General features: G+C 39.0%; 1 protein-coding gene across 1 annotated transcript; it reads right to left on the minus strand.

The window, feature by feature from the left end:
* Positions 1 to 80: 80 nt before the first annotated feature.
* Positions 81 to 23278, minus strand: smg5 (SMG5 nonsense mediated mRNA decay factor). Its single transcript, XM_042490183.2, has 22 exons — positions 22833 to 23278; positions 22367 to 22465; positions 19476 to 19599; positions 18651 to 18807; positions 16689 to 16778; positions 16239 to 16328; positions 14734 to 14812; positions 14514 to 14639; positions 13155 to 13223; positions 11901 to 12133; positions 10386 to 10523; positions 9121 to 10038; positions 8130 to 8299; positions 7973 to 8048; positions 7292 to 7467; positions 6339 to 6497; positions 6047 to 6106; positions 4741 to 4900; positions 2972 to 3062; positions 2504 to 2578; positions 2275 to 2413; positions 81 to 1515 (listed from the first exon to the last, which is right to left on the minus strand). Exons 1-22 carry the CDS (start codon positions 22895 to 22897, stop codon positions 1432 to 1434), a joined length of 3378 nt encoding a protein of 1125 aa, XP_042346117.1. The 5' UTR covers positions 22898 to 23278; the 3' UTR covers positions 81 to 1431.
* Between the last annotated feature and the right edge of the window lie 1982 nt (positions 23279 to 25260).

Genomic DNA, 25260 nt, shown 5'->3' on the forward strand with positions numbered 1-25260 from the left:
ATTTTTTGTAAAGCAGCTAATTATCATTCATACAAGTGTTCAAATGGCACAGAGGAAAGGTAGGAAAAAGGTGAAAGTCATCATGTTATACGAGTTTCTTTTTATTGTTCAATGCATGGCCACACACATATACTGGTTTTCTTTTGCACTGTGCATGATGGGACAGTCACTATGGAAATGGCGATGTAGATGGGATACATTTTAGGAGTTTACAGGGGTCCAAACACAACCCACATTCCTCTGGGAAAGTCAGTTGGCCCCTTTTCTTTTGAGCCTCTCTGATGACTAGCTACAACACGAGGCTAATCAGCTTCTACCTCCCTCTAACATGACACCTCGATAAATAAATTCTGGATTATAAGTTGTTGTCTTTTTTAATTTTCAGAACTAAAAGGATTTGTTCAGTGGATCAACGCACAACAACAACCCCTTCCCTTTCCCTTAAACATTCTTGCATATCTCATTCAGATTCAGCTTACAAAAAGCAAAATAAACAACATCATTTGGGTACAAAAATAAAATCCAAATTAAAACTTTTAACAGGACTGACACCTGCTTTTGTTTTTTTCCTTTTCTCTTCTCATACAGAGATAGCACAATACATAAGTCACTGGTCACAAAAGTACACCGCAAATGAAGAAAACAAAACCAAAAAAAAAAAAAAGTCACATAGGAAAGAAACCGATCCCGGAGAAGTGTACATTTGTCTTCCTCAACCTTTCCTAGAGGCCTATGAGCGATGAGACGCCTGGTTTGTTTTGTAGGGCTGGAAGCCTCGGGTGTCAGGTGGACAGACTGTTGTCTCTGTCTCAATGTTGTCTTCATACACCCTCGGCTTTCCGTAAACGCAGTCCTACCAGACTCACACATTCTTTACCCTGTTTCTCAGATACAGACCGAAGGGAAAAGGGAAGGAGGGAACGGAAATCCAAACCACTGCTCTAAACATCTATATGGATTTATCTGAGCGTGAATGTGTTTATGTGTGTGTGTGTGTGTGTGTGTGTGCGGTTTCTCTCTCGACACGGATGTACTCGTTTGCTAACATATACAGTGTATTCCTGGTTAGGGTGTGAACCAGGGGCACTTAAAAGTTGTGTAGCGTCCCCCCACCGTTTCCGCACCCCGACCACCAGGGGTCACTCTTATGTTTAGGATTGGGAGGTGGGAGATCTGCTCTTTCTTATAGCGCCGTTTCGCCCGCATCATTTCTCTTCTGTATTTTTTATTTTTTTGCACTCCACTGTTTTAACTTTTCCACCCCTCTAAGCTTTTAACTCTTTCCTTCGATTCCTTCTTTCTTTTGAGTTGGTTTTTGCCTTTGGAGACGCAGATACACACAGAGCAAAAGAGTGGGAGAGAGAGAGAGGGAGCGAGTGTTGTGATCGATCAGCTGTTCGCAGCGCCGACAGCTGCCCCCCGTTAGACCTCTCAGCCGATCTCCTTCCACTGCCGGTAGAACTCCACGATGTTCTTCAGCTCCATGCCCGCCGAGCCCGCCGCCTGGATCGCCGACTGGAGAAAAAACACACATACATGCAAATTAATACAAATCATGAGATAACAAAACCGTTCTCAATTACACATCGCTTTTACAGACATTTATTCAGCGTTACAGATAATGCAAATGTTTTTCTCACACGTTTGTTGTAAATAAATGAATAACTGTCGCACTAATGGCTTCATTATAAAAAACATGTTACAGACGCTGAAAACTTTGAGCATAGACCATAAAATTTTGCACAACTATAAAACTGTCAAGTCTATTTTGGTTTGAGAGTTTTTAAACTCTGTGTTGGAGGAGTTTAAAAAGTTCTCTTTTTTTTTTTACGAATTTGCTTATGCTGTTGAGGTATTGTTGCAAAATATCTAACAATCTATACATGTTACAATTCATCGTCCGTCAACAGACTGCTTGAATTCATTATTGTTAGGAACAAAATATTTAGAAGTCATTTTCATTCAGATATCTTGAATTTAAAATTCAAGGGAGAGTTTTTGAAAATGGCAATATCGGTTGTTCCCTTGCCAAAATTTCGGCTAACTATGGAGCTTTATTTAGCCACCTTGTCTAGTTTCACAAGATACTACTACCATCGCTTTGCTTTAAAAAATGAGTTTGCCACAGTCTCTTACAGACCATAATGTCTGCCTACAGTTCTTTGGCCGGAGTGCCAGTGGGAGGCCAGCGATTATATTAGCGGGCCAGAAACTAAACAAACTGGAAAATGTTTGTTCTGGTCTGTAATGTAACATAAACAGTGTGTGACAGACCTTCATTGCTGCTGACTGAGTGCAAAGCTCTTCCACCTGATGGCCGGTAAGAATGGTCACCATGCCGGCTGTGTCCTCATCTCCGTTGCTCTGGGAGACTGTCAGCTGACGACAGCTGTCCACCATCTTGTATAAATGCCTAGAAATAAAAATAAAAATAAAAAAGAGGACAAATGAAAATGGAAGTCGTTTTCATCCAATGAATATCTCAGAAGAGAGCGAGGTTTACCAGGCTTCGATGTCCTGACGTTTCACTTTATCTCTTTCAAAACTTCGACCCGACTCCTTCTGGCAGCGTATGTACCTGCAGAGGGATTACATACACAATATTTAAGAAATCCTCCAAAATAAGGTGGAAATGAGGTTTGTGTTTTACATTTACATTTCAGGAAACAAAGAAAGTATTTCACTTCAAATTCTGAAGAAGAGCAGCAAGAAGCTCTATGAGTCACACAGAGATGAATCCCGCCAGACGTCTGAAAAAAACACCTGGGAGCGCCCGGAGCGAGGCTGCATGTACTTACTGCGTACACAAAAATGACACTGACTAGCAGCGCGACTCAAAGCCTTGACCTGAAAAGCTGAAGATATTTTAACTTTTATGCGCTCCCAGAAACATCCAGAAAAACGCGTCACCCCTGACAGGCGCGCTGTACCATCAGGTGTAGTCGGCACTTACGTGTAATAAAAAGCTCACCTGTTGCCTTTGCGAAATTCAGACTCCAGGAAGCGGATGCCGTCCCTCGCACCGGCATTCTCCTTCTTCAACCTGTCGAGTCCATCAATCACTGCAACACAGAAGTAATCCAGATTAATTAATTACCTGAACAAACAGTCCCGTTAAGCAACTTCCTCAAAAGAAACAGAACAACTTTTAAAGCTAACTTCTTTTACTTATTTCGGTTAAAGTAATCATCTATCTACGGACGATTTATCTGATCACTTTCATTGCCCTGGATATCAGCTTGTACATTAAGTGTCCACAAACCAGAGACGGCACCAAAGTTGCAACTTATCACATAATTAATTTACATTTTGTTCAAATAAACTTTGAATTGTTTAGTCTATAAAAAGTAATGAAAGTAGACAGTGAAAATATCCATCACAAATCGTCACATTTAAAAGGCTGAAACCAACTATTAATATAATATATTTATTATATATTATATTAATATAAATATAATATTAACTATATATAACCAAATATTTTTGCATTTTACTTTGCTTGATGAATCATTTAATGACTAATTTCTTTTCAAAATTCAAAATCAGGTTACTGCTTGATTTTTGATCAACTGCAATGAAATGTTATATCAATGTCTGCTCTAAGTTTTGTTGTATTGTTAATTAAAACAGAAAAATACAGCTACTTTAATGTACACTAAGGTGCGAAATGATACTTTGCATTGAAACATAAAAAAAGAATCTAGTTGTGACGAGACAAGAAAAACAAAAAAACCCCAAAAATCTACAAAAGGAGGTTAAATATCAAGTTTCGATGCCTTCCACTTAATCAAAGAGTTTGGGACATAAAAAAGACTTGATAAAAAAATAAAATCCATTGTCCAGAATAGTTTCTGCAGGGTTCTCAAACATAGACGTAGGACTTTCTAAAACCTCTTTAATACCTCATGCAATGCACCGCTTTCATAAAATATGACAGCATGATAAAAACCAGTACAGATAAAACGGCATGAAATTATTTATTGTTAGATTTCATTTTTTCTCTTGTAACTTCCCTGCAGTGTGTAACAGTAATTCCTATAATTAATCAAATTAACTTGACCTGGACCCACATAAGTGGCAGGAAATGGACGGATGTGTCGACCAAATTAAAATAATTGAAGATTTTTCTAAATTCAACATTTGCACATTGTGACACGATGAGCTTCCTAGCTGCTGTTGCAAACAGGAGTGACAGCGTTTGCCACAGGTCTGATGGTGCTGACTTAAACGCCACAAAAAAGGACTGAACAGCCTCCAGCAGCAAAGTCCAGTGATACAACAATCGCACTTTTAATTAAAGAGTGTACAGCGTTTTCCAAAAAAAACACAAAAAGACACAAATACATTTTAAATGTTCTATGTATCTATCTATCTTTACTTTTGTAAGTTAAATTTAAGATTTGTATGTTTTTTTTATGAGGAAACTGAATTGATTGGGTCTTTTTGGACTTCCTAAAATCTGCAGATACCCGATACAGTTGTACACACATTTTAGGATAATTTCAATGACAGTTATAATACCACATATCAAATCACATGTGAAATTCCTGCATGGAAAATATACGCTTATAATAAAGTAGTGGTCTGTATTACATTGTGCACGATTGTACCTCTCTACAGTGAAATCAGAGATTATATAAAGCTACCCTGAAAATCACTGAATAACATGCTTCACAGAGCAGCCTGAACACAACACAGCATGCTGCTCAGGACAGACAGAGGACGAGGCGGCGCACTGACCTGTCCGTGGGATGATGATGATGAAGCAGCCGCTGCCGGCCAGCTGCCGGATGAGGTTCAGATGCTGGCAGAGAGCCGCTGTGTCTGGCACCAGGTAGGGAGACATGGACGACTGGGCCTTAGGCTGCTGAAGGCTGCCCTCTAGCTGCGACACCTCCAACTGCAGCGAACAGATTGAAAATAGATCCAACAGCTGATAATATGCAGTTACTGTGAAATGTATTAAATGGGTTTTATGGTAACAGAAACATTCAGGGTTCTCACACATTTTCAAAGACAATATTTCAAAACTTTTCCATGACCAAGGACCCATGTCATTTTTTTCTCATCCCACTCACCCGTTGTTTTTTAAATAATTAGATTAAAACTCTCTTTACATGTAATTTCATCTAGCGGGCTGAATGATGGGAGAGACTAAACGCATTGAGGAAATAAAGAAACGTATGTGATGGTTAACAAAACGTTGCGCATCAACACATATTCGAGAAACATTGTCAGCTCCAGGAAAGAAATTTGCCGCTCTGTTACAATATGTGGATGGTTGTCTTCAGAGGATCTGTGTAACAATTTCATTGATTCCTTCCAAAAACAAGCAGAACAACATGTAAATATGCAGAGATCACAACAAAGCGCTTACTTAGGGACTGTTCTGCAGCTGTGCTGCTTCCTGACATTTTGGGGAATGTACCACTCTATAGTTCCACTATAACTCAATATAATTTATTTTCGGCATTATTTTTTTATAATTCACGTTGACATAAGGACATAAGAGGGAAAAAAATGATCGGTTATTGGTATCTTATCGGCCATGAGAAGCTGAATATTCTCGGTTTATCGGTTGAAATAATCATTATCGTGCATCACTGTTTTTAATGCAATAAATGTAATCAGTTTAAAAAAAAATATAAAATAAAAAAAAATGTTTTTTTCTATACAAAAACACATGAAAATATTTTTTTTTAAAATCCAAACATTTTCTATCATTCAAAAAAGACCGGGACTCTTAACTCAACAAGACGACTAACTGGCTCTAAACAACAGACACACACTGAAATGAACTGATTTAATGTGTTAAGTGTTTATATTGACTTGTTTGTTTTACTGTGGTTTTTATTATGTTGTCTCCTCTGTTTGGTGGGCCGAAGACTAATTTTCACCGAGGTGGACAGTAAAGGTGTCATTTTATTCTATTGTAACTGCTCTTTGGGCAGGGATGACTGCATCAGCACACAGCTGTGTCTACGCTGTATCACCGGGAAACACAAACAAGTTAACAGTCAGCTGAAAGAGTGATAACATCACAAACCTGTAGTCGAAGCTGGGCCATATCCCTCATCAAGCGATTTCGACGCGCCTCCTCTTCAGCCTGGACAAATAAAGACAAAGACAGGAGTTAACATCAAAAGGGACAACTGCTTTGCTCCAAAAGTAAAAAGCATTTTGATTCCAGGTCATTAATTGAGCATTCTTCACATTATTCAGTTCAACAGTCACACAATGACAGTTTTCACAGTCTTAATGCCACACAGAATAATGAGACTTGAGCGAATGCAGCCCCCCGTGGTTCTTCTTCCTCGTTCTGTTCAGACGTCACTCACCATTCGGAACTGGGCCTTGGCCTGCTGCACCAGATTATCCTGCTCGGATTGGCTGATGCTGGTGAAGATGCCCGCCTCCGGGTTGAAGTGCAGCACGTTGCCCTGGAGATTCGTCAGGAAGTGGCCAAAACTGCGAATGCAACACACTCGCACCACACACTGGGTGAAGGAGAAAGAAAAAAAATGTTTTTAAGCTTTTATATTATGTTTAATATTAAAATATCGTGTTGGATAAATGAACTTGCACACATGCAAAATACTGTTATAGGTGCTGGATCAACTAATAAAACTAAAGAAAGAATCAGGTGATCTGCACACTGTATTAAAAGCTCACAGTAATTTGTCATTTGTGCGATGTTTCCATCTAACAGAGATCTTTGTCAGCCATTTTCAAATCAGTAACATCGCAGAACAAGGAAACTCTTTAAAATTGCTGGACGCTGACGGAGACTGATTTGGGTTTTGAGGTCTGGTCTCTCAAAGTGTTTTCAAAAGTAGATTGAGGAAGCTGGAGGAAGGTGCATCAGGTTGTAGATGCTGTAAATAAATATTTACCTCTATGTGATTCAGGATACGTTGAAGTGATTTCTTGGTATTGATGATTCTAAATTTCTTTTTTCATATGTTGTTTGTCTGAGAATTTGCTTCGTGAGCTGCTGCCTTTACTGGAACAGACACTCTTGTAAAGATTTTTAATATAAGTGAATTTTGTGTATGGAATTTCCTGCAATTTTTTTAAATTACTGAAATATTGTTCACTGAAATAAATTTTGTCTTAAATAATAACACTGTTTTTAAATTTGCAAACTTAATGGCTAAAAAAATAACAAGGCAACACAAGTGGAGCTGATGCATTTTGGCTTCTTCCAGTATTTTTAACCAACGTTAAACATCTGTAAAAACTGGATCCTGTGTGTACGTGTGCGTGTGCGTGCGTGCGTGTGTGTGTATACCTCCTGTAGGGAGCTGAGGGAGGGGTTGCGGTGAGTAAAATCAAGACGGCGGTGAGCTACGCTGAGAGCGGGCAGGTGTCGCAGAGCCAAATCCTCAGGCAGCAGCAGACTCTGGACCAAACCGGGCTGCTCACACTCATTTAACAGCTCCGTCACCTCCGCGTTGAGACCGAGCTCTGCAGCACACACACGGATAAATAAATAAATGAGCTGTCGGCTCAGAGAGCTCTCTCATGCACAGCGTGTAAAAATCACACAGGAAGACAAATATTCAGTGTGAGAGCTGAGTTATTAGCACTGTTTGTTAAGTGAGTGCACACAGGACAGCAACCAAATATGAGCTAAGAGACAAAATTAATATCACAATGATCGTAAGACATTAAACATAAAAAAAATCTATCTACCAACATGAAAACAGCATGCTGGATAATTAATTCATCAATCACAGACACAAAAAATCTGTCTAAAATTAGTTTTAGATCTCATTTTTTAAAAAGTGACCGGACATTTGTGTCAGCATCAGAGTTTTAGGTTTAATGTCTTCACTCTGAGCCTCAAAGAGCATTTTAGAGTTAGTGGACCCAGTGGGGATTAAAACATAGATAATGTTGTGTCGTCCTGTGCTCGCTGAGCCACACAGAAGTGTAAATCTTTCTGCGGTGCAGTGTGACAGTAACTCACCGGCCTCGAGCATCTTACTGCCATCTGGCAGCAGGTTGAGCAGCACAGACAGTCGGTTCCACAGGCTCTGAGAACTCTGCAGAGAGACACAGTTTGTTAAATACTCGCCAAATGTCAAAGTTTCATAGAAAAACAGCAAAACATTCTGCCCGCTCACCTGTGCGCACATGAGGATTATGTCGGTGTTTGTCCTTAGCCAGTCGACAAAGACCTTTACCACCTGGATCAGCCCCTGATTGGTCAGGATCTCCAGCCTCTCTAACAGGGTTTTCTCACTATGTTCAGACTGAGTGCTGTGTTGGCTGCCTTCCGAATCCGAGTCCAAGTCTAGAGGAGGTGACACAATAAAAAAAAAAGCAAAAAACACAAGTTTGATTTCAACAAAGTCACATTTTGAGTTCTTTGTGAGTCCCAGAGTTTCCTCCAATATGCAAATCATTAACTACACTGCAATAAAAAACTAGCTATCTCTAAAATTAAGCATTTAAAAAAACAATGAATCAATTAAAAACAGATGATCAAGAAAACATCTTAAATAAGAAACTGTGTTGAAAAATCACAAAAGGATGCATTACAGATTTCCACCATCTTAAAGCAAGTTAGTTTGAAAATGTTTTGATAATTTTTAATGCCACTCAGAATTCAAACTAAATGTGAACTGACATCAATTACTCATAGTTGGACAGTAGTGCCAAAATATGTTAATGAAATTCAATATAAAACATCTTTTTTTTGGTTTAAGTTAAAAAGTTATGAGATTTAAACATTTCTAGAGTGGAATATGTGGAAAACAATTAAATTATGTTCTCATGAAAGCATCAACTCCTTCAGAAACGTTGGTCATTTTTCATTTGACTGGATGCTGGAAATGTGTATGAGTGTTGTTTTTTCTCTATTTTTATATGCTTGATGTTAATTTTGGTAAATTATTTTAAAAAAGATATTACCAATTATTATGAGATTTGATGATGCAAAAAAAGTTCATAATATCATACTTCCCATGGCTGAGCATTTTTAAGACTTTTTAAAGGATGAATTTAAGACATTTTAATACCAGTTATTTACAGATGAATGCATTAATGCCTTTTAAGATTTTTTAAGGATTTGCAGAAACCCTGCATGTAACATCGAGTCCAAAAGCATCTTACCGTTTTCATTGGTTCCGTTGGCAGTACCGGGGTTTATATCGCAGGGTGAGTCTCCGGGAGGAGGGGGTGTCTCCTGGGACGGGGGAGCAGAGGCGTCAGCAGGGGTGGGAATACCCGAGGAAGAGGAGGCCTGAGGCCTCAACAACATGTTGCTGAAGGTTGGCGCCAAGCGGAAGCAGCGTTTCGCCTGGAAGAGTTGTGAGGACATGGCCTGGAGGTTGCTGCTGATGCTGGAGTCACTCGGCATGAGAGGCCCGTTGGTGGTCGGAGGAGTATCGCCATCCCTGTCGCCTCCTTCTTCCTTGGGCTGATCCTCATCCTCCTCTTCATCCTGGTGCTCCCGCGCCTGACCCTCCAAGTTGTCAGAGTTTTCCGTGTCCTCTATGTCTTCCAGGTCTGAGCGAGACTCCTGGCTGTTCATGTCCGAGTCGGTCTCTACATCGAATGCCGTTCCTCCTTCCTCCTCCTCTTCCTCTGAGCCACTCCCCCAGCTGCCCTCCTCACCCAGGGGGTCCCTCTTCGTCTCCTTCCTGACAGGTTGAGGATTGAGCGGGGTTCCTGTCGTAGTGGCGCCTGTTGAGTCAGCGTGACCCCTCCTCTCCTCATCTTCATCTTCGTCCTCCTCGCTCTCAAAGCCTTCGCTCAGGTCGCTTTCATCCTCTCCTCGAGTGTCTTTGCGGCCGCAGCGGCGTCGGCGCAGTCTGGAGAGGCGGGTGTACTTCTTCTTCTGTCTCTGCTTTTCTTCTTCCAACTTGCGCTGCTCTTCTGCGCTGCAGTGCTTTTTGGCGCCGACCCTTTCGCAGCCATCTTCGTCCTTCTCCTCCTCCTCCTCTTCTTGCTCCAGGGAGCCGTTCTGTAGAGGCTTCTCATCTGAGCGATCTGTCGCTGGAGCCAACGAGTCCCTCATCTCCAGGTCATCTAGAAAAAAAAAAAGAGAAAAATTTCACTGCCAATGTTTTTTTTGTCTTGGAAATCTCTTCAAATGACGCATTTCACAAAACTTATTTTCTCCGCTTGGTTAAACCTGAAACAGCATGCCAGAAAGAGTCAATAAATGTGTTCAACTTTCACAAATTGCTCTCGACTTGTAGAAACTCAGCATACGGCTATCGCTCTGCCACAAGATTACATTTCAAACTATAAAAAATGGCACTTTAATCCTAAAGGATGTTGCTAATGATTGTATTGATCTATGTAGCAAACACTGGCCGCGTGACAGAACTAACTTCCTCCATGTACACAGAGACAGAGATTTCTTCTCTCACCTGTGGCATCAGTGTGAAGTGGAGGCACCTGGCTCTCCGCTTCCTCCAGCTCAGCCTGCAGGCGGATGTTGACGTGGTTCACCAGATGGGAGAAAAGCGCCAGAGTAAAAGCTATGGAAGCACTGTACTGCTTCGACCCTAAAGACACAGTAAAACATTTGTTAGTACAAAAAAAACAAAGAAAAAGAAATGTGCACCTCTTCTGTTTCATATCAGTTAAGCTCCAGATGATAATCACCAGAAGAAAACAGCTTTCCCAAGGTGATAAAAAATGTAGAGATAAAAGTAAGTGCTCGACATATAATGTATATTTCAACGTATAATGTCCGGACCAGTGGATGTTTTTAAGCATCTAGTTCAGTGTTCCTCATAAGGGGGTAAAATACTGTGGAGGCTATCTTTTTTTTTTTAAATGTTACAAATGTTGCAATATTTCTAAAATAATTATTCTATAAAAAGTTCAATAAAAAAATGTAAATTTAAGTTCAAAAAGCTACATTTTATATTTGATATTCCTATTTTCAAAGCAATTGTTAAATGCAATAAACTGCCCAAAAATGTTTTTAAAAAAAAGCTATCACTGCTTATATTTGCGTTTGTTTATTTTGTTATAATTTCTACTATATATTCTACTATATATTGTATTATTTGTTCTACCAAAAATATTTTGCACTGGTCAGGGGGTACATTATTGAAAAAAGTTTGAGAACCACTAGATCAGTGTGTAGGATTTAGTGGCATCTACGAGATTAACTAATGCAAAAACACAAATGGCTCATTCTACAGCCAATGTTTGGTTTGACCATTCTGGGCTCCTGTAGAACAACATGGCGATCTTTGTTAACACAGACCTACTCCCTTTATAGATTTAAACAGCTCATTCTAAGGTAACGAAAACACAATGACTCAAAATTTCAGCTGATTATACACTAAAGAAAACAAAGTTACGAAGATTATATTCCATTTCTTCTCATAGATGGCCCTAAATCCTGCACACTGAACCTTTACACTTAATATCAATCAAAATATCAGTATTGGTATTAGGCTTAAAAAAACTGTATCAGTGGGGCTATGATTTAAAATAAAAGTGACCAAAAATTTCAGGATGTATTTCTACAGATTTCTATTTCTTAATTTCATGTCAAAATCAAAATTTCAGTTTGGGAGTCAGTCTACCACAGATCCTCTTATGATGGCAGGAAACATGGACAACCTTAGTGGGTGTTTTTTACGGCCTTTTTGGCCAGTTAACTGCACAGCTCCACAAGAAATAAAATGTTGTGTGTTTGGTGTACTCTTCCTCTTCTTTAATTAATCCAATCCTCGTCTGATATGGATGTACAGGCCCACTGTAGATAATTACAGTTTGAAGAGTGTGTTTAAAGAAAAAAAGGTTTGTTTGTTCACTATTCTGATATAGCTATAAATGTGTTATCAAATAAATTAAAAGAAAAATTTAAAAAACCCTAAAACTGGTAAAATACTCAACAGCCTTAACATCAGTCCCACACTTACCACCCCTCTTCAGGCTGTGCACCACCATCAGACATGTGACCACCATCTTGAAGACGAGGGTGTCAGGCAGCACGGGGCAGGAGCTGTCGGCATGCTGCTGCTGCTGCTCCTCCTCTTCCTCGCTGGGGGAGTGGTGAGCACCGCCATGTGTCGGCGGCGGCAGGTAGAACAGCACCAGGTTGAAGTCCTCCAGCACCGACTGGCAGAGTGACGTCAGCTCCGTCTCCATCAGACTGGACACAGACAGAAAATCCAAGGTAAACACAATCTAACAGCGAATAATCGAAAACGATGACACTCAGCTGCTCAGTGATCCAGGTTTCATGATATGCTCATTTTTGCTGTCTTTCGTTCTTGCAAGAACATTTTGTTGCAAGTTAAATCAGTTTGTTTCAACATTGTTGAAGGCGATTAACACTGAACTCTGTCCGCGCTTCTCTAAAACCAAATATTTGACTTTGATATCACTGTTGCAGGTAAGAGGTTAGATACTACAGATAAATTCGTTTGACAGTAACAAAACATACGCACTGTAACAGGCTGTGTTCATCTTGTCTTAAAGGAATGCTCCATAATAATTTGTTAGTCCGTTACTAACTCTCTGTTAGCTTAATTTCATGAAGGAAAATTTTGTTTTTCTTGCATGCCTCCGTGGTGAATGAATCCAAAAACTGACAAAACTGTTGTTGACTGGAGTAAAAGAAGGCCGCGTTTCCAACAAAATCTCTGTTTACAAACTCTGCCTCATCTCGTGCAGCAAAACCAAAGTCTAATTCATCCAGTCATAAGCTCCGTACTTTCAAGCATGCATTTTCACTAAAAGACCATTATTTAAAACACCTCTGTGTACGAGTAGGGCCCCGGGGCGAGTGCGTGTGTTTGAACCTCATTCATGCATTCAGCTGAGCGGAGCTCAAATGCACGAGCTCGCCCTGGGGCATGCTCGTATGCAGAGGTCTTTAAGATATTAAAGTTTTTGCAAAAATGCATGTGTGTGCTGAGCATATGGCTGGGTCACTGAGACTTGCATTATACTGCATGACTAATGTGAGAGTTAGTAAATGTACGTTTTCATATAGTTTTGCTGTTGATGAACGCGGGACCCATTTACTTAAAATGCAATAATTTTCGGATTATGTGAGGAAAAACATTTTCTTCACGAGGGATTTATTGCTAGGGTTAAAATAATATGGTTATTATGCATTATGTAACTATACAATGCAGGACAAGAGATGAGTGAGCACAATCACTCACCTGTTCTTGGGCTGCAGCAGGCTCTGAAGGTACATGAAGCTCACAAGGAGGCGCTTAATATCTTTTGATCTGCGAAAAAAAAGTCATAGCAAAATTATAGAAATCATAAATTACAGATATTTTGATTTTGTACTGAAATTCTCTGAATCAAATCAGCATTTTTTTGTTTGTTTCTGTTGTTGCAAAGAGTTGCTTCCCTTATTACAACTTTCACTATTGCTAAGATGTTCTGTGTGTCAACTTAGTAATTACATTAAAAAAAAAGAAAAAACAGAGAACATTTGAAGAAGGTTTCAAAGCACAGCAGGACATTTTGGGAAATATGCTTATTTCCATTTTTGCTGATGGTGAAATGAGAAGATCGATACCACTCTTGTGTCGGTACACTAAACCACAATATGACGTTTGAGCCAGCAGTCTTCAGCAATAAGACAGCTATGATACAACAGCTCATCTGGATCTATCCACAGTTACAAAATGTTGCATCTGTTTGTTTAATTTGTACACAAAAAGTGTGGACTCAATCTCTTCATCTAACACAATGAACCAATTAAGATTTTTTCCACAAATATGGATAATAGAGGTGATAAATTTATGGCGATACAAAAATGATTCCATCTGTCATTACATACAATATATGAACAAGTAATGTAGTCCAAACTAGTGCAAAAAGCTTTCACACTGCACACACTGAACCTAAGCGAAGTGTTATTTATGTAAATGAAACAAAAACAACAGTGTTTTTGTCCAGGTGGCGAAATAATGTGTTAATCTTATTTGCTGCATGCACAATGGTCCACTAGATAATCCCATAATAGACAAACAACATGACATGACTTACATTTATACCACTTTTTTGGTAATATTTCTTTTTGCACAGCGGGCATTATCTCTTGAAATGTTTATCTTACATGCTTCACCTCTGTGCATATTTGTGTTTTATTCCTACTGATTCCTGATACTTTTGTTGCTTCAACAACATCATTTCCCCACGGGGATCATCAATTATCTAATCCCATCTGCAGAGAGATGCTGCTTTATCCCACCACAGGTTAGAGCGCCTTTGTGATTCAAATAGCGGGAAAGCAAGTAGGTGATTATGTGAAACCCCAGATGTCAACTGGGACTAGATTAAAATCACTCTGGGATGTCGGCACAGTGAAGTCAAAATATTCTGGTTGTTTCAGACTGATTTTTTTTTTTATCAGGCAAACCAGAGAGAAGCATTAGTAATAATAATACCGCCACTGTCCAGAGAGCTCTTGTGATGTAAAAAAGCCTCGGTGGAATTGTGTGGATGTGTGTTTCTTTGGACTACAGAGTTTTCAGACTTTCTAAAAATCCTTCTTGACTTCTCACCTTTGTCGAGATGGAGACAGCTTCTTCATTTCCTGCTTCTTCACCTGGTGGTACATCTTGGCAGCTTTGTCAAACAGGCGCTTCAGGTTGCCATAGGCGCCCTCGAAGGGGGCGTCCGATTGGATGCTGGCACAGATAAAATATACGGTAAGACTCCAAACTTATTGGGTTGTGGCTCAATAGTTAACATTACAGATATTAACATGTAAACACTCCTCACCAGCGTAGGTAGTAGTAGGTTGCTTCAACATTGTAGAACTTGCTCCCGGCCAGTGTGCCCAGTTGGTTAAAAGGCATTCCTGTAGACAGGTGGGTGAAGAAACATGCAAACAAGTTAACCTTTTTTTGGAGACGCCTGATATGGACTGAGAATCATTACCGAATATCCCGCTCACTCTGAAGAATTAAAATGATGCATGCTAAAATGTAGCCTGCCCCCTGAAAGTGGAAGACTTGTGTCATCAGTCAGAGACGCCTCGTCGAGCAGTCAGGTTTTTTTGGGTTGGTCAACGAGCAGTGTACCTCTGGGAACGTTTCTGTTTAGAGGTGGTGGATTTAAAACTCACAGCAACTTAATACGACACAGTCTCTGGCTTTTGTTTGAGTGGTGGCAAAAATCGATGTCGTACTTTTCGTTAGCATAGTTAGCATGCATTAGCTTAAAGGGCTAACTTGGCTTGTTTACTATATTACATGAACGTCACTTTCACCCTGAACTGGATCCCAAACCCAATTCAAACTCTCAAACTGTATATGGAAAAAAAGGAAGAAATTGTTGGATATTCATATTCAACAGCCAAATCTGATCCAACTGACAGATTTGGAGACCAAAAAGAACATTTCATAACTTCACAGGAAAAAAACTGAAATGATATTATTTGGTATGTTGATATGCTGTTGTCTTATTCAGAATATACCAAAAGAATAGGTCAAATAACACATATATCAGTAAATTCACTAAAGAACACAGTCCCGATAAATACCCAAACTCTACCTATCAGCACCTTTAAAGCTTGCTAGTTAACAAATATGTTGTTTGTTGTACAAAAACCCTACAGTAAACATCTAAACAATGCTAATTTTATATAAAATAACCATCTAATATGTCCAGTTACAAGTTACTGTTCCTAGCCAAGATATAGTCTGGAATACATCTGCCTGTAAAATGTTTTAACTTGGGTTTTTGTAAGCATAAAAAACACCAATAAAAAAAGACATAATGTGTTAATTAGTGCATTTTTGAGGTGCTGGGAGGTAGATTTTGTTACGTTTGGGCAGAATCAAGCCTGCCCTTTTTCCCTGTTTCCTGTCTTTATGATAAGCTGCGCCAAACAGCTGCTGGCTCCAGCTGCATATTTAGTGTAGACATGTGAGTGGTGGAAAGAAAGAGTATTCACGTTGAACCATTCCTTTAATTCATGTTTGAACACAATATATTTGCAGTCTAGACATCACTCTATTCCACTATAACATTATAAGAATAATTAATAAGTATCCCCCTTTAACTGCTTTCTTTTTCTATCGAACTATGGGTTTTAAAGTTTTTGTAATTGTTCTGACTGCTTGAAAATCTGAGCTGATGAAAGTATTTTTCCAGCTTTTCAGAAGCATCGTATTCCTGCCACTTTCCAGCCCAGAAAACACAAACTTTACAAGCTTCTCCCTGACCACAGCAACAGCAAAGCGCTGTGTTATTAAGAAATCTTACATTACAGTTACACTCACCCACGTGCGGCATGACAGACAGCGCCTGATGGTAAAACCTTTCTGCCAGCTGTTCAGCCTCCACTCCAGCGAGCTCGTTTTGATAACGGGCTGCAGACGAAACATTAAAATAACAGAAAAAGTAATAAATGTTAACATGATAGGCTGAAATTTTTAAAAAAAATCACAGCTTAATTCAATTTTTTGATCCTTCAAAAGGAAAAATAAAAATGGTGCGGACATAATTACATTCACTTCACCATTTTCAGCTCAATAATGAAAAATCAATCAAAATACTGATATCTCTACATCACGCAGGTCTAAACCAAGCGAACAGCGTCCTGCCAATTACACTCTGTAGCTGAGCCAAAATTTCCCACGCTGAATGACACACACACACATGCTGTCTAACACCTCTACAAGCCGGGTAGAGAGATGAAATAATTGCATATTCTATTATCATGTTATTACCTAGATCTCCGAGGTAGACCAGACAGCGATGACAGGCCATCTGTGCCCACTCCATCTCCTTGGGGGTGGCTGACACCGGTTTCTTCCGGCCTGCGGGGAACAATTACACAATGTGTTTTTTTTCTTCATTTAAAGCATTTAGCTGATGTTCTTACCAAAAAATGACTTGGAATTATGTAATAAAAGAGTTTATATTCCAGCAAAGGGACAATCTGCAAACAGCAGATAGGCTGAATGTTAAGCACGTATCACTTTAAGTGTAAAGTTTAGCCCCTGTGGAGGGTCCGATAGAGTAATGAAGTACTGAGTCCTAAAATGCAGACTCATTACTGTTAGCCTTTTAGCACGTTCGCTTCCATCGTCTTAAAGTTTTTTGGTTTTTTTTGAATGGGTTTTCGGTAAAATGCCTTAAAAAAGGTCTGCAGTTAACACAGGCTAAACATATTGAGACGTTTTGTTCTGCAACATAAAATACGTCCACTTAAACCCGATTTTTTTACTTTTAAGGTTTTACTCGTCTTAAAAAAGGCGGTTGCTAACAAGTGGCTAAATGGGACTACAGAGTTTGTCGGGGACGTTAGACGTCATCACAGCGGACACAGAAACTCATTAAACCCACCTGTCCGCCTTTATAGCCTCAATAACAGTCACACTCTAACTTGTACATTTATCTTTTTATAATATTTTTCGATCGTGTTTTAACGTGTTTTTACAGTGCTTGTAGTTGTGATGTTTGAGTTGTGCGACCACGATGTAGTTCATGTAGCCTAACAATAGCTTTTTCTTCTGGCAATTTCATTTACGCTTCAAAACACACAAAAGTGGTGTTCATACGTGAAGATTATCACGCTGAACAAAGCGTCTCATAAACTTGTGTTCGCCACAGAGCTTATTTTCGGCGATAACCTACGGTTTTCGACGAGGGAACCAGTTCGATGCTTACTTCCTGGTTGGCCTACAAAAATACGTCATCCCTTCACCACTCTATAGGATCTCCATGTTTACGAATAGGAAATCTGTGCAGTGTGATTGCAAAAATTAGAAATTATTTTAGAGGGGAAGAAGCCCATCTGAGGCGAAGGACGAATACCGGCTGCATGGCATCACAAACTTTAACCACACACCTGTCTGTCTTCACTAATTATAGACCGACTTGGCACTTTTCAAACCATTTGTCTGCTTCACACAGTGCAAGAAAACACTGACATCTGACACAGACTGAATTTAGACAACAGACACATAAACATTTGGTATAAATGCAAATGTGTGAACACACTATTTATCATCTGGAGTGTGAAAGTACATTTTAATACCAGCTGTAAACGATATTCAACTTTCCAGTGGACGCTTTAAGAAAGTTTGAGCAGTTTGAACATTAAATCCGCAAGTTTCAAAACACTCATAACACCAGGCTGAGTGGGATTTACACCCATTTCACAAGGAAAGCAAATCTGAAAAGCGCAAAGGTGGTAAAGAAAAACCTATCTGTCTGTGGAGGTTAATTTCTCACTGGAAGATAATGCAATAAACACAAAACATGCTTGTAATATAAGGGAATGGAAAGGTTAATAATGGCTCTGTTTTAGGCCACATACACAGTGCATTTTTTTCTTTAAAATGGTGTTTTAAAACAGCAACATATTAGTGCACAAGTCTTATTCTAACCAGTGTTCTTGCAAGCAATTTAAGTGAACCGATGACAACAACTCCAGAGTCCTGAAAGCAGAGCAGCTGCATAGAATTTATTCCCAATGTGATTTTTCAAACAATCTTTCACAAAAAAGGCCTATAGTGATCAGGATTTCTAAATTTCATTAGAAAGATTTTTAAAACATGGACAAGCATTTACGTGTAAACGTTACACTTCCTCATAACAAACATTTCAGAGCAGATTCGATGCTGCTTGCATTTTTGAACTCTACATCTGTGTCTGTGAGTGAAGGTGTGCTTTGCGTATCTTACCTATAAGCGGGTCTGTGACGTGGGTCCAGTCGATGCAGTCCTGCAGCTCCAGCTGGTAATGTGACTGGATGTATAGCAGCAGGTGCTGGTAGAAACCCACACCTGCAATTAGATGCGTACGGTAGGCGCACTCTAGAGCGCTGCGGCTGTGGATGTGCTACAGTGAAGGAAAGAGAACCAGTACATTAAAGATATGACCAGAACAACAGTAATAAACAGGCTGTTTCTTTTTACACTCCCTACTCCACCCACTAATGTCTGCAAACGTATTTTTAAATCATTTTAAATAATCATTTTATCTTTGCACCTCTTGCCTGCAGTTTTTACTATTTTAATGGTGATTTCAGCTCCAACTGACATTGACTCAAACTGCACAACTCAACCTTAATACAACATTTTTTCTACATATGCGACAGTAAAATTGGCAGAGTTACCCTTTAAGGGGAGACTTCTTAACCCACACACGTCTAAAACAAACAAATGTGCATCAACTGACAACAACTCAACTGCTGTTGACATTCAAAATTTCCTCTCTACATTTGATATTTTTTATGTTTTTCAAATGATGATCCAATAGGGGAGCCAACAGCCACAAAATGACATTTTTATGGGTTTGATTTCCATTCAGACCACACACGTGCAATACGTACAAACTCTTAGTACTTTGTGAGGACAGTTACATGCCAGTGACCACAAAGTGGCAGATGTCATCGTGGTGTTGACCTTAAAGTGGCAGCCAGGGCTGCCAAGCCAGCAACATCAGAGAAACTGGTTGGCTCCCTCATGCAAAGAGGATTTCGTGCCCTAAGCTGCAGGGCCAGTTACCTTCTTGTTGGTCTTGATAACCTGGATGACCTCATAGTAAACCTTCCTCCAGAGCAGCTCCTCAGCCTTGCGGCCGTAGTCGACAGGGTGAAGGAACATCAGCTTCACACAAAGCTCCCTCAGCCTGAAAACACACCACAAGAAAAACACATGCACATGCATAAGACAGGAGGTAGGAGGAAGTCGGGTCGCCGGTTTGACGAGTGGACCAATGAGTCAGGCTAGTTTCACTGGAACAGGTAGGGCGGCACAGACAGGATACAGACTTGAGTTTTGGGCATTTTTGTCGTGATTTATCAAGTAAATGCTCAGCAGATAATGAAAATAACAATGCAGCCCTACTTTGTAGACACTACAGTTAGTGGTAACAGATGATTCAAGTACTGCGGACAAAACTCACTAATGAGCGAGCCTTTCCCTTCTGTGACTCACATGGTCTGTGTAAACTGATTCAGAGTTGTTCACCAGAATATTGTGAGATCTCAGTCTGCACTTTGTGTACGGCCAGTGACAAAATTATGTTAATACAGCTAGACAAGTACATGCAGTATTTGTCATTATGTCCTCTTTGAAGAGATGCTTCTCTGCTTGGTTCTTCCCAAAGAGGATAATAAAAAACTCAACCATTAATTTGAGCCTCACTTTGCACTGAGGCACAAAATTATCCCATTTGGAAGTGAAGTACAATATATGACTACTGCTCTCACATTAAATAATATCTTGGGGAAACTCATAACTTGTGGATGCCTCCAGATACGCAGTAAAATCATTCCTTAATGTTTGCGAAGGAATCTGATCACTCGTGCCCTTCTGAAACTAATATATAATCTGCCACTCATTTTCTTTGTTAATTGATAAATCCCTTTGTTTACAAACTGTCAGAAAATACAGCTGGGTGATTGGGGCTAAAATTTACATTGCGATATTTCTGGGCTATATCTCGATACACAATACATATCTTGATATTTTTAAATCTCCCCAAAAAACACTTGATTAATGCAAGAACTGGGAGACAGAATAAAAACATTGCAATTTTTTTTAACCAAATCCCCTCTTTGATGTGACTATCGTAGGAAAGACTACTTTGAAAAAATATTTCCACAATTCCACTTTCCACCAATAATCATTAGTAATGTAGATGTAATGATTACGTGGGTAAAAGCAAGTATTAAAACAAGTAGAAGTGTCTGATAAGTTAAGAAAAGTACATCACTTTGCAGTATTGCCACCTTAAAAATCAGGAAAAAACACAATCTACTCCACATCACGATATAACAATATCCAACATCTGAGACGATATATAGTCTCATATCTTGACACAACATAACATTGTTATATTGCCCAGCCCTATCAGAAAATAGTAAAAAAAGTTTTAAAAATCTTATGCATCAGACCAAGAGTCCAAAAAAATATATTATTCAGTGTATAATCATATTTAACACAGAAAAACAGCAAATCTTCACAGTCAGAGGCTGGAATTAGCAAAAGTGTGACATCTTTACTTAAAAAACAAAGATGCTTCAGCTTCACATGCAGCGCTGACCACACTGAAGGCCCGTCCAGTCAACTTTTTTAGAGCGATTATTGGTTCACAGGGCAGTCGCTGAGCAAAACAAGACACCCTCTGCTTCATCTCTCCGTCTGCGTCGACACATGGTCAAGTCTGGTTCTCGTTTTTACCAACTTCCTCTTTCACAGCTTTTGGTTCATTGTATCCAGCATAAAAATAACAACTGCAATCCTGTTCACAGGCTGTTAGACTGAGCACAAATTAGTATGTCGTCTTTTGTTTAGTCTTGCGGAGATCACAGTTTCTCACGGATGAAGTCAAATAATTATATGTGGTCTGTCTAAACAGTTAACTCCCTTTACCTGGGCCTTTCTCAGGCTACCATCTCCTTTATTTAACTGCTTCAAAACTTAAAATTAAATGATCCTGTTTTTTATCTGATTCCCGGTGTTTAAAATTTGTTTAAACTTGTTCTGTTTTAATCTCATCTATGCACTGTTCTGTCTGTATGTGTGTACATGTGTGTCTGTCTTTGTTAAGCTTTTTCGTCCAAAATCTGTTTTGCTTTAGTGCTATACCATGGTATCTAGCTTGATGATAAACATAACTTTAAGCACCATATAGACTTCCTTACTCATAAATAAAGAACTATATTTGGCTTTTATACATAAATAAGAACTGTTTCCCTTTTTTTAACACAGAAAATGAATAGATGAATCAGTATTTTTTTATCTGTTTTAGAGATAATATCTGTTTTAGAGAGTTATAGAGACGCCATATATGGAAAAGCGGCTGCCTCTTCATTAAAGGCACTGGATGCTGTACATCACTTGTAAAAGCAATTATTTATTTAAATTTTCATGTGACTTTATAAAAAAGTTGCTGGGAACTTGCTGTATCTGATGTTGAGAGCCTTAGTTTTGATTAAATAATTGGTAAAGGGATATAAACAAAGTTTTGTGTTGGAGTTTGTTATATTCAAAGTTAAAAATTTCAACAAAAATATTCTCATTTTTATAGTAAATGCATATTGGTTCCAAATATCAGTTACTGGTCTCATTAATTAATAATAACTGGTATCAATCCTGAAAAAAAAAACAATGTCAGCAGACCCTTGGTTTGTAATGCAAAAATGTCAACTGGATTTAGGCAGAATTTGGACACTGAATACCAAGTTGGATGCGGGCAACTGATCACAGCATAATGCAAAGACAGTTTTAACAGCTAAATAAATTGAAACTCAGCAATCAGCGACTGGAAAAATTCAACATTGAGTTCATTACAACTGGCCAGATGTTTAAGTCACACCTGCTTCCTTCCACACACACACACACACACACACACACACACACACACACACACACACACTGCTGAGACTGACTTGTTGCGGAGGCTGATGTTCTCCGGCTTGAAGACCTCTCTGTAGGATGCTTTGCTGCCGATGATGACATCCAGCTTGTGCACAGACTCCACCACAGCCCTGAGTAGCATTGAGAGGTGGAAACATTGACATTATGACAAGGATTTAAATTTAAAATAACACCGAGGGGGGCTATCATGCTAGCAAACAACATCCTTTCTGTTTCATTTCTTTGTAACAAGCGCAGTGTTGACAAATGCAGCCAAACGATGATTTGATAACACACATCCACAAAGCATGATGAGATTAAGCACTGAGTTTGCACTGATGCTAGGCAGCTCATTGTCGTGACATGTTACTGAATAGAAGAATAGATTGATCCTTTCTTGAGATAACAAACATTGATTGGTTAGCAGCTAAGTTAGCCAACACAATAACGTCCAATTAGCACCCTGGTTAGCTACGCAAAACGGCCTCGCCAACTTACCTGTAAAGCCGCTTGATGAGAAGGACTTTGGCCTCTGGCTCACTGTCCTGACCCGGTCCACTCATATTAGCGACTATCCAGGTGTTTGATCACAGGCTCCAGCGTTTGGTCGCCGCTTCCTTCAGCCCTCCGGACCGCGCAGTTGTCACGGCTACTCGGGGTTTGCTCCCCGGCAGTGACAACCAGCGCTAGCTGTCGAGATAGCGTTAGCTTTCCTCCCTTTGCCTCCGAGTCTCTCTCGTTTCTTGTGTCTTTTGGCAAGACCCCCCTCTACCCATCCGTTCTGATAACCGGGTAGGAGGGGGTGCCCGGTAATTTAGGCTCGTCCTGGTCAGCTACAACGCTCCGATATGCCGCTTGTGTTGTTCCCTGTTCCTGCCATTGCTACGAAGGCGGCCATTATTCCTACCAGGCAGTGACCGCCTGAATATCGCGAGAGTACAGAATACACTCACAAGCGCAAGTTAGGGGTTGCCAGGTTGTCCATAAATCCCCCATTTCGGTTTGATCAAATTATTATTATTATTATTATTATTATTATTATTATTATTATTATTATTATTATTATTATTATTATTATTATTATTATTATTATTATTGTTGTTGTTGTCATTATTAATTTAATTATTGGAGGAACAAGTAAGATGTGTTACTAAAAGTAGCACTACAGTTATTTTTTAGATTATTTTATTGTTTTTTTAGTGCATTTTTTTAAAAACATTTTTTAAAAAAGAAAATTCATTTAGTACTTTAACTGCCTTTCCAATTCTGCCTGCTGTATCACTACTTTATCACTTTATTTATTAAAGCAAAATAAGTTATTATTTATTAATCAAAGCTAATACATTAATAGTTACTTTATAAATGAAGATTTTGCCTAATGTTGGCAATAATAATAATAATTATTATTATTATCATTATTATTATTATCATTATTATTACTACTACTACTATTATTTGGGGGGGTGCTTTTATTCATTTTTTTTCTTTTAATTATAAATTTGATTTATTTATTTTCAATTTTTCTGTATCGGGTACTTTTTCTTTAAATGATTTAAGTTCATTTTCCTGATTATATTAAGGCCTAAGTAAAAAAAAAAATCAATCCAGTACTTTTACTTGTGACAGAGTATTATCACAGTTTGGTATGAGTACTTTTACTTAAGTAAAGAAACTGAACTCTTCCTCCACCACTGGTAAGAAGTAAAGGTCTTGAATTGAAATTTTTACCTGTGAATGTAGCAATTTTACTTTAGTAAAAGCAACAATGTCACAACAACAACAACAACAAAAAAAAAACAATTAAAAAGACTCTATGTCTGAAATGTTGTGGTTGAATCTAACTGAGTACATTTACTCAAGTACTGCATGTAAGTAAAAATTGAGGGCACTTATACTTTACTTGAGTATTTATATTTTATGCTATCATCAAATATATTAAGACTCTCTAAAGGGGATGTTTCTGCAAGACTCAGGACTTTTACTTTACTTTCAGTACATTTTGCAGAAAATACTTTGTGCTTTTACTTAAGTAAAATCTTCATCGTAGGACTTTATATGACTTTAGCTGTGTCACAAAAAAACTGTCATTTTTTTGAAGTTTTTGCATTCATACCTCGATCATTTGCACATTATGGCACTGACACCACAGCCACTATAAACTCTGTTGTTGTGATTCCTCCTGCTTGCCAGTAGAGGTCGATAAAGATCACAGATTATTTTACATCCCTGTAAATGCATGAAGTCAGAGAAATGGCATTTTTAGAGATGCTTCCTTGCTTAATTTAATGGATTCTCAAGCATTTCCTGACTGTGGAAACAGGATGTTGACACAACAAATGATGATGAGGGGGATAATTGAAAAACGGGGAATCAATAAGGAAGAAAAGGTAGTTTAATCAGGTTGTGGTTCACTGCGTCATGGGTTTGACTGCTTGAATTATGTAAGCATGCAATAATGTTTTTCAGGAATTAAAAATATTTCTCAAAAAATGCACATTTTGTAGTATTATTCAGGTCCATATTTTAGCTGAAGAAATAAAGACCAAATCATTCATTTAATTAAGAATATTCCTCAGAGTTTAACCTGGCAGAGTAATCCTATGAATATATTTGAATCTGGGGTCTGAAGCAGGTGAACTCAAACTCTCTCCTCTGTTTGCACAGCATGAACCATCTATTGCTCCTCCACTGTGCTATTTTTTTTCTGCTCTGTCCAAACTCAGAAGTTACCAACTCACTAAGGAACTGCAGGCGATTAAGTTTAGGAGGATGAGGATAATTACAAGCTTGCTATATTCAGTCCAGTCCCCAGCTCTCAGATCCTGCCCGCCATCCTCGCTCTGAGCACCTCAGCTGGGGAGAGAGCGAGGAAATGATCTGCTCTGCTCAACACGAGCAGAAAAATGTAGACAACCCAGATGAGCAA

This window comes from Plectropomus leopardus, chromosome 11 (assembly GCF_026936395.1).
Source record: "Plectropomus leopardus strain MGB_pleo_1.0 chromosome 11, ASM2693639v1, whole genome shotgun sequence".
Classification (NCBI taxonomy): Eukaryota; Metazoa; Chordata; class Actinopteri; order Perciformes; family Serranidae; genus Plectropomus; species Plectropomus leopardus.

Excerpts from the sequence above, each read along its gene's own strand:
- smg5 (XM_042490183.2), bottom strand. The coding sequence starts at position 22,897 with ATGAGTGGACCGGGTCAGGACAGTGAGCCAGAGGCCAAAGTCCTTCTC. Across the intron at positions 18,808-19,475 it reads TTATCAAGACCAACAAGAAG|CACATCCACAGCCGCAGCGC; the intron begins GTAACTGGCCCT and ends CCTTCACTGTAG. Across the intron at positions 16,329-16,688 it reads GGTCTACCTCGGAGATCTAG|CCCGTTATCAAAACGAGCTC; the intron begins GTAATAACATGA and ends TTTCGTCTGCAG.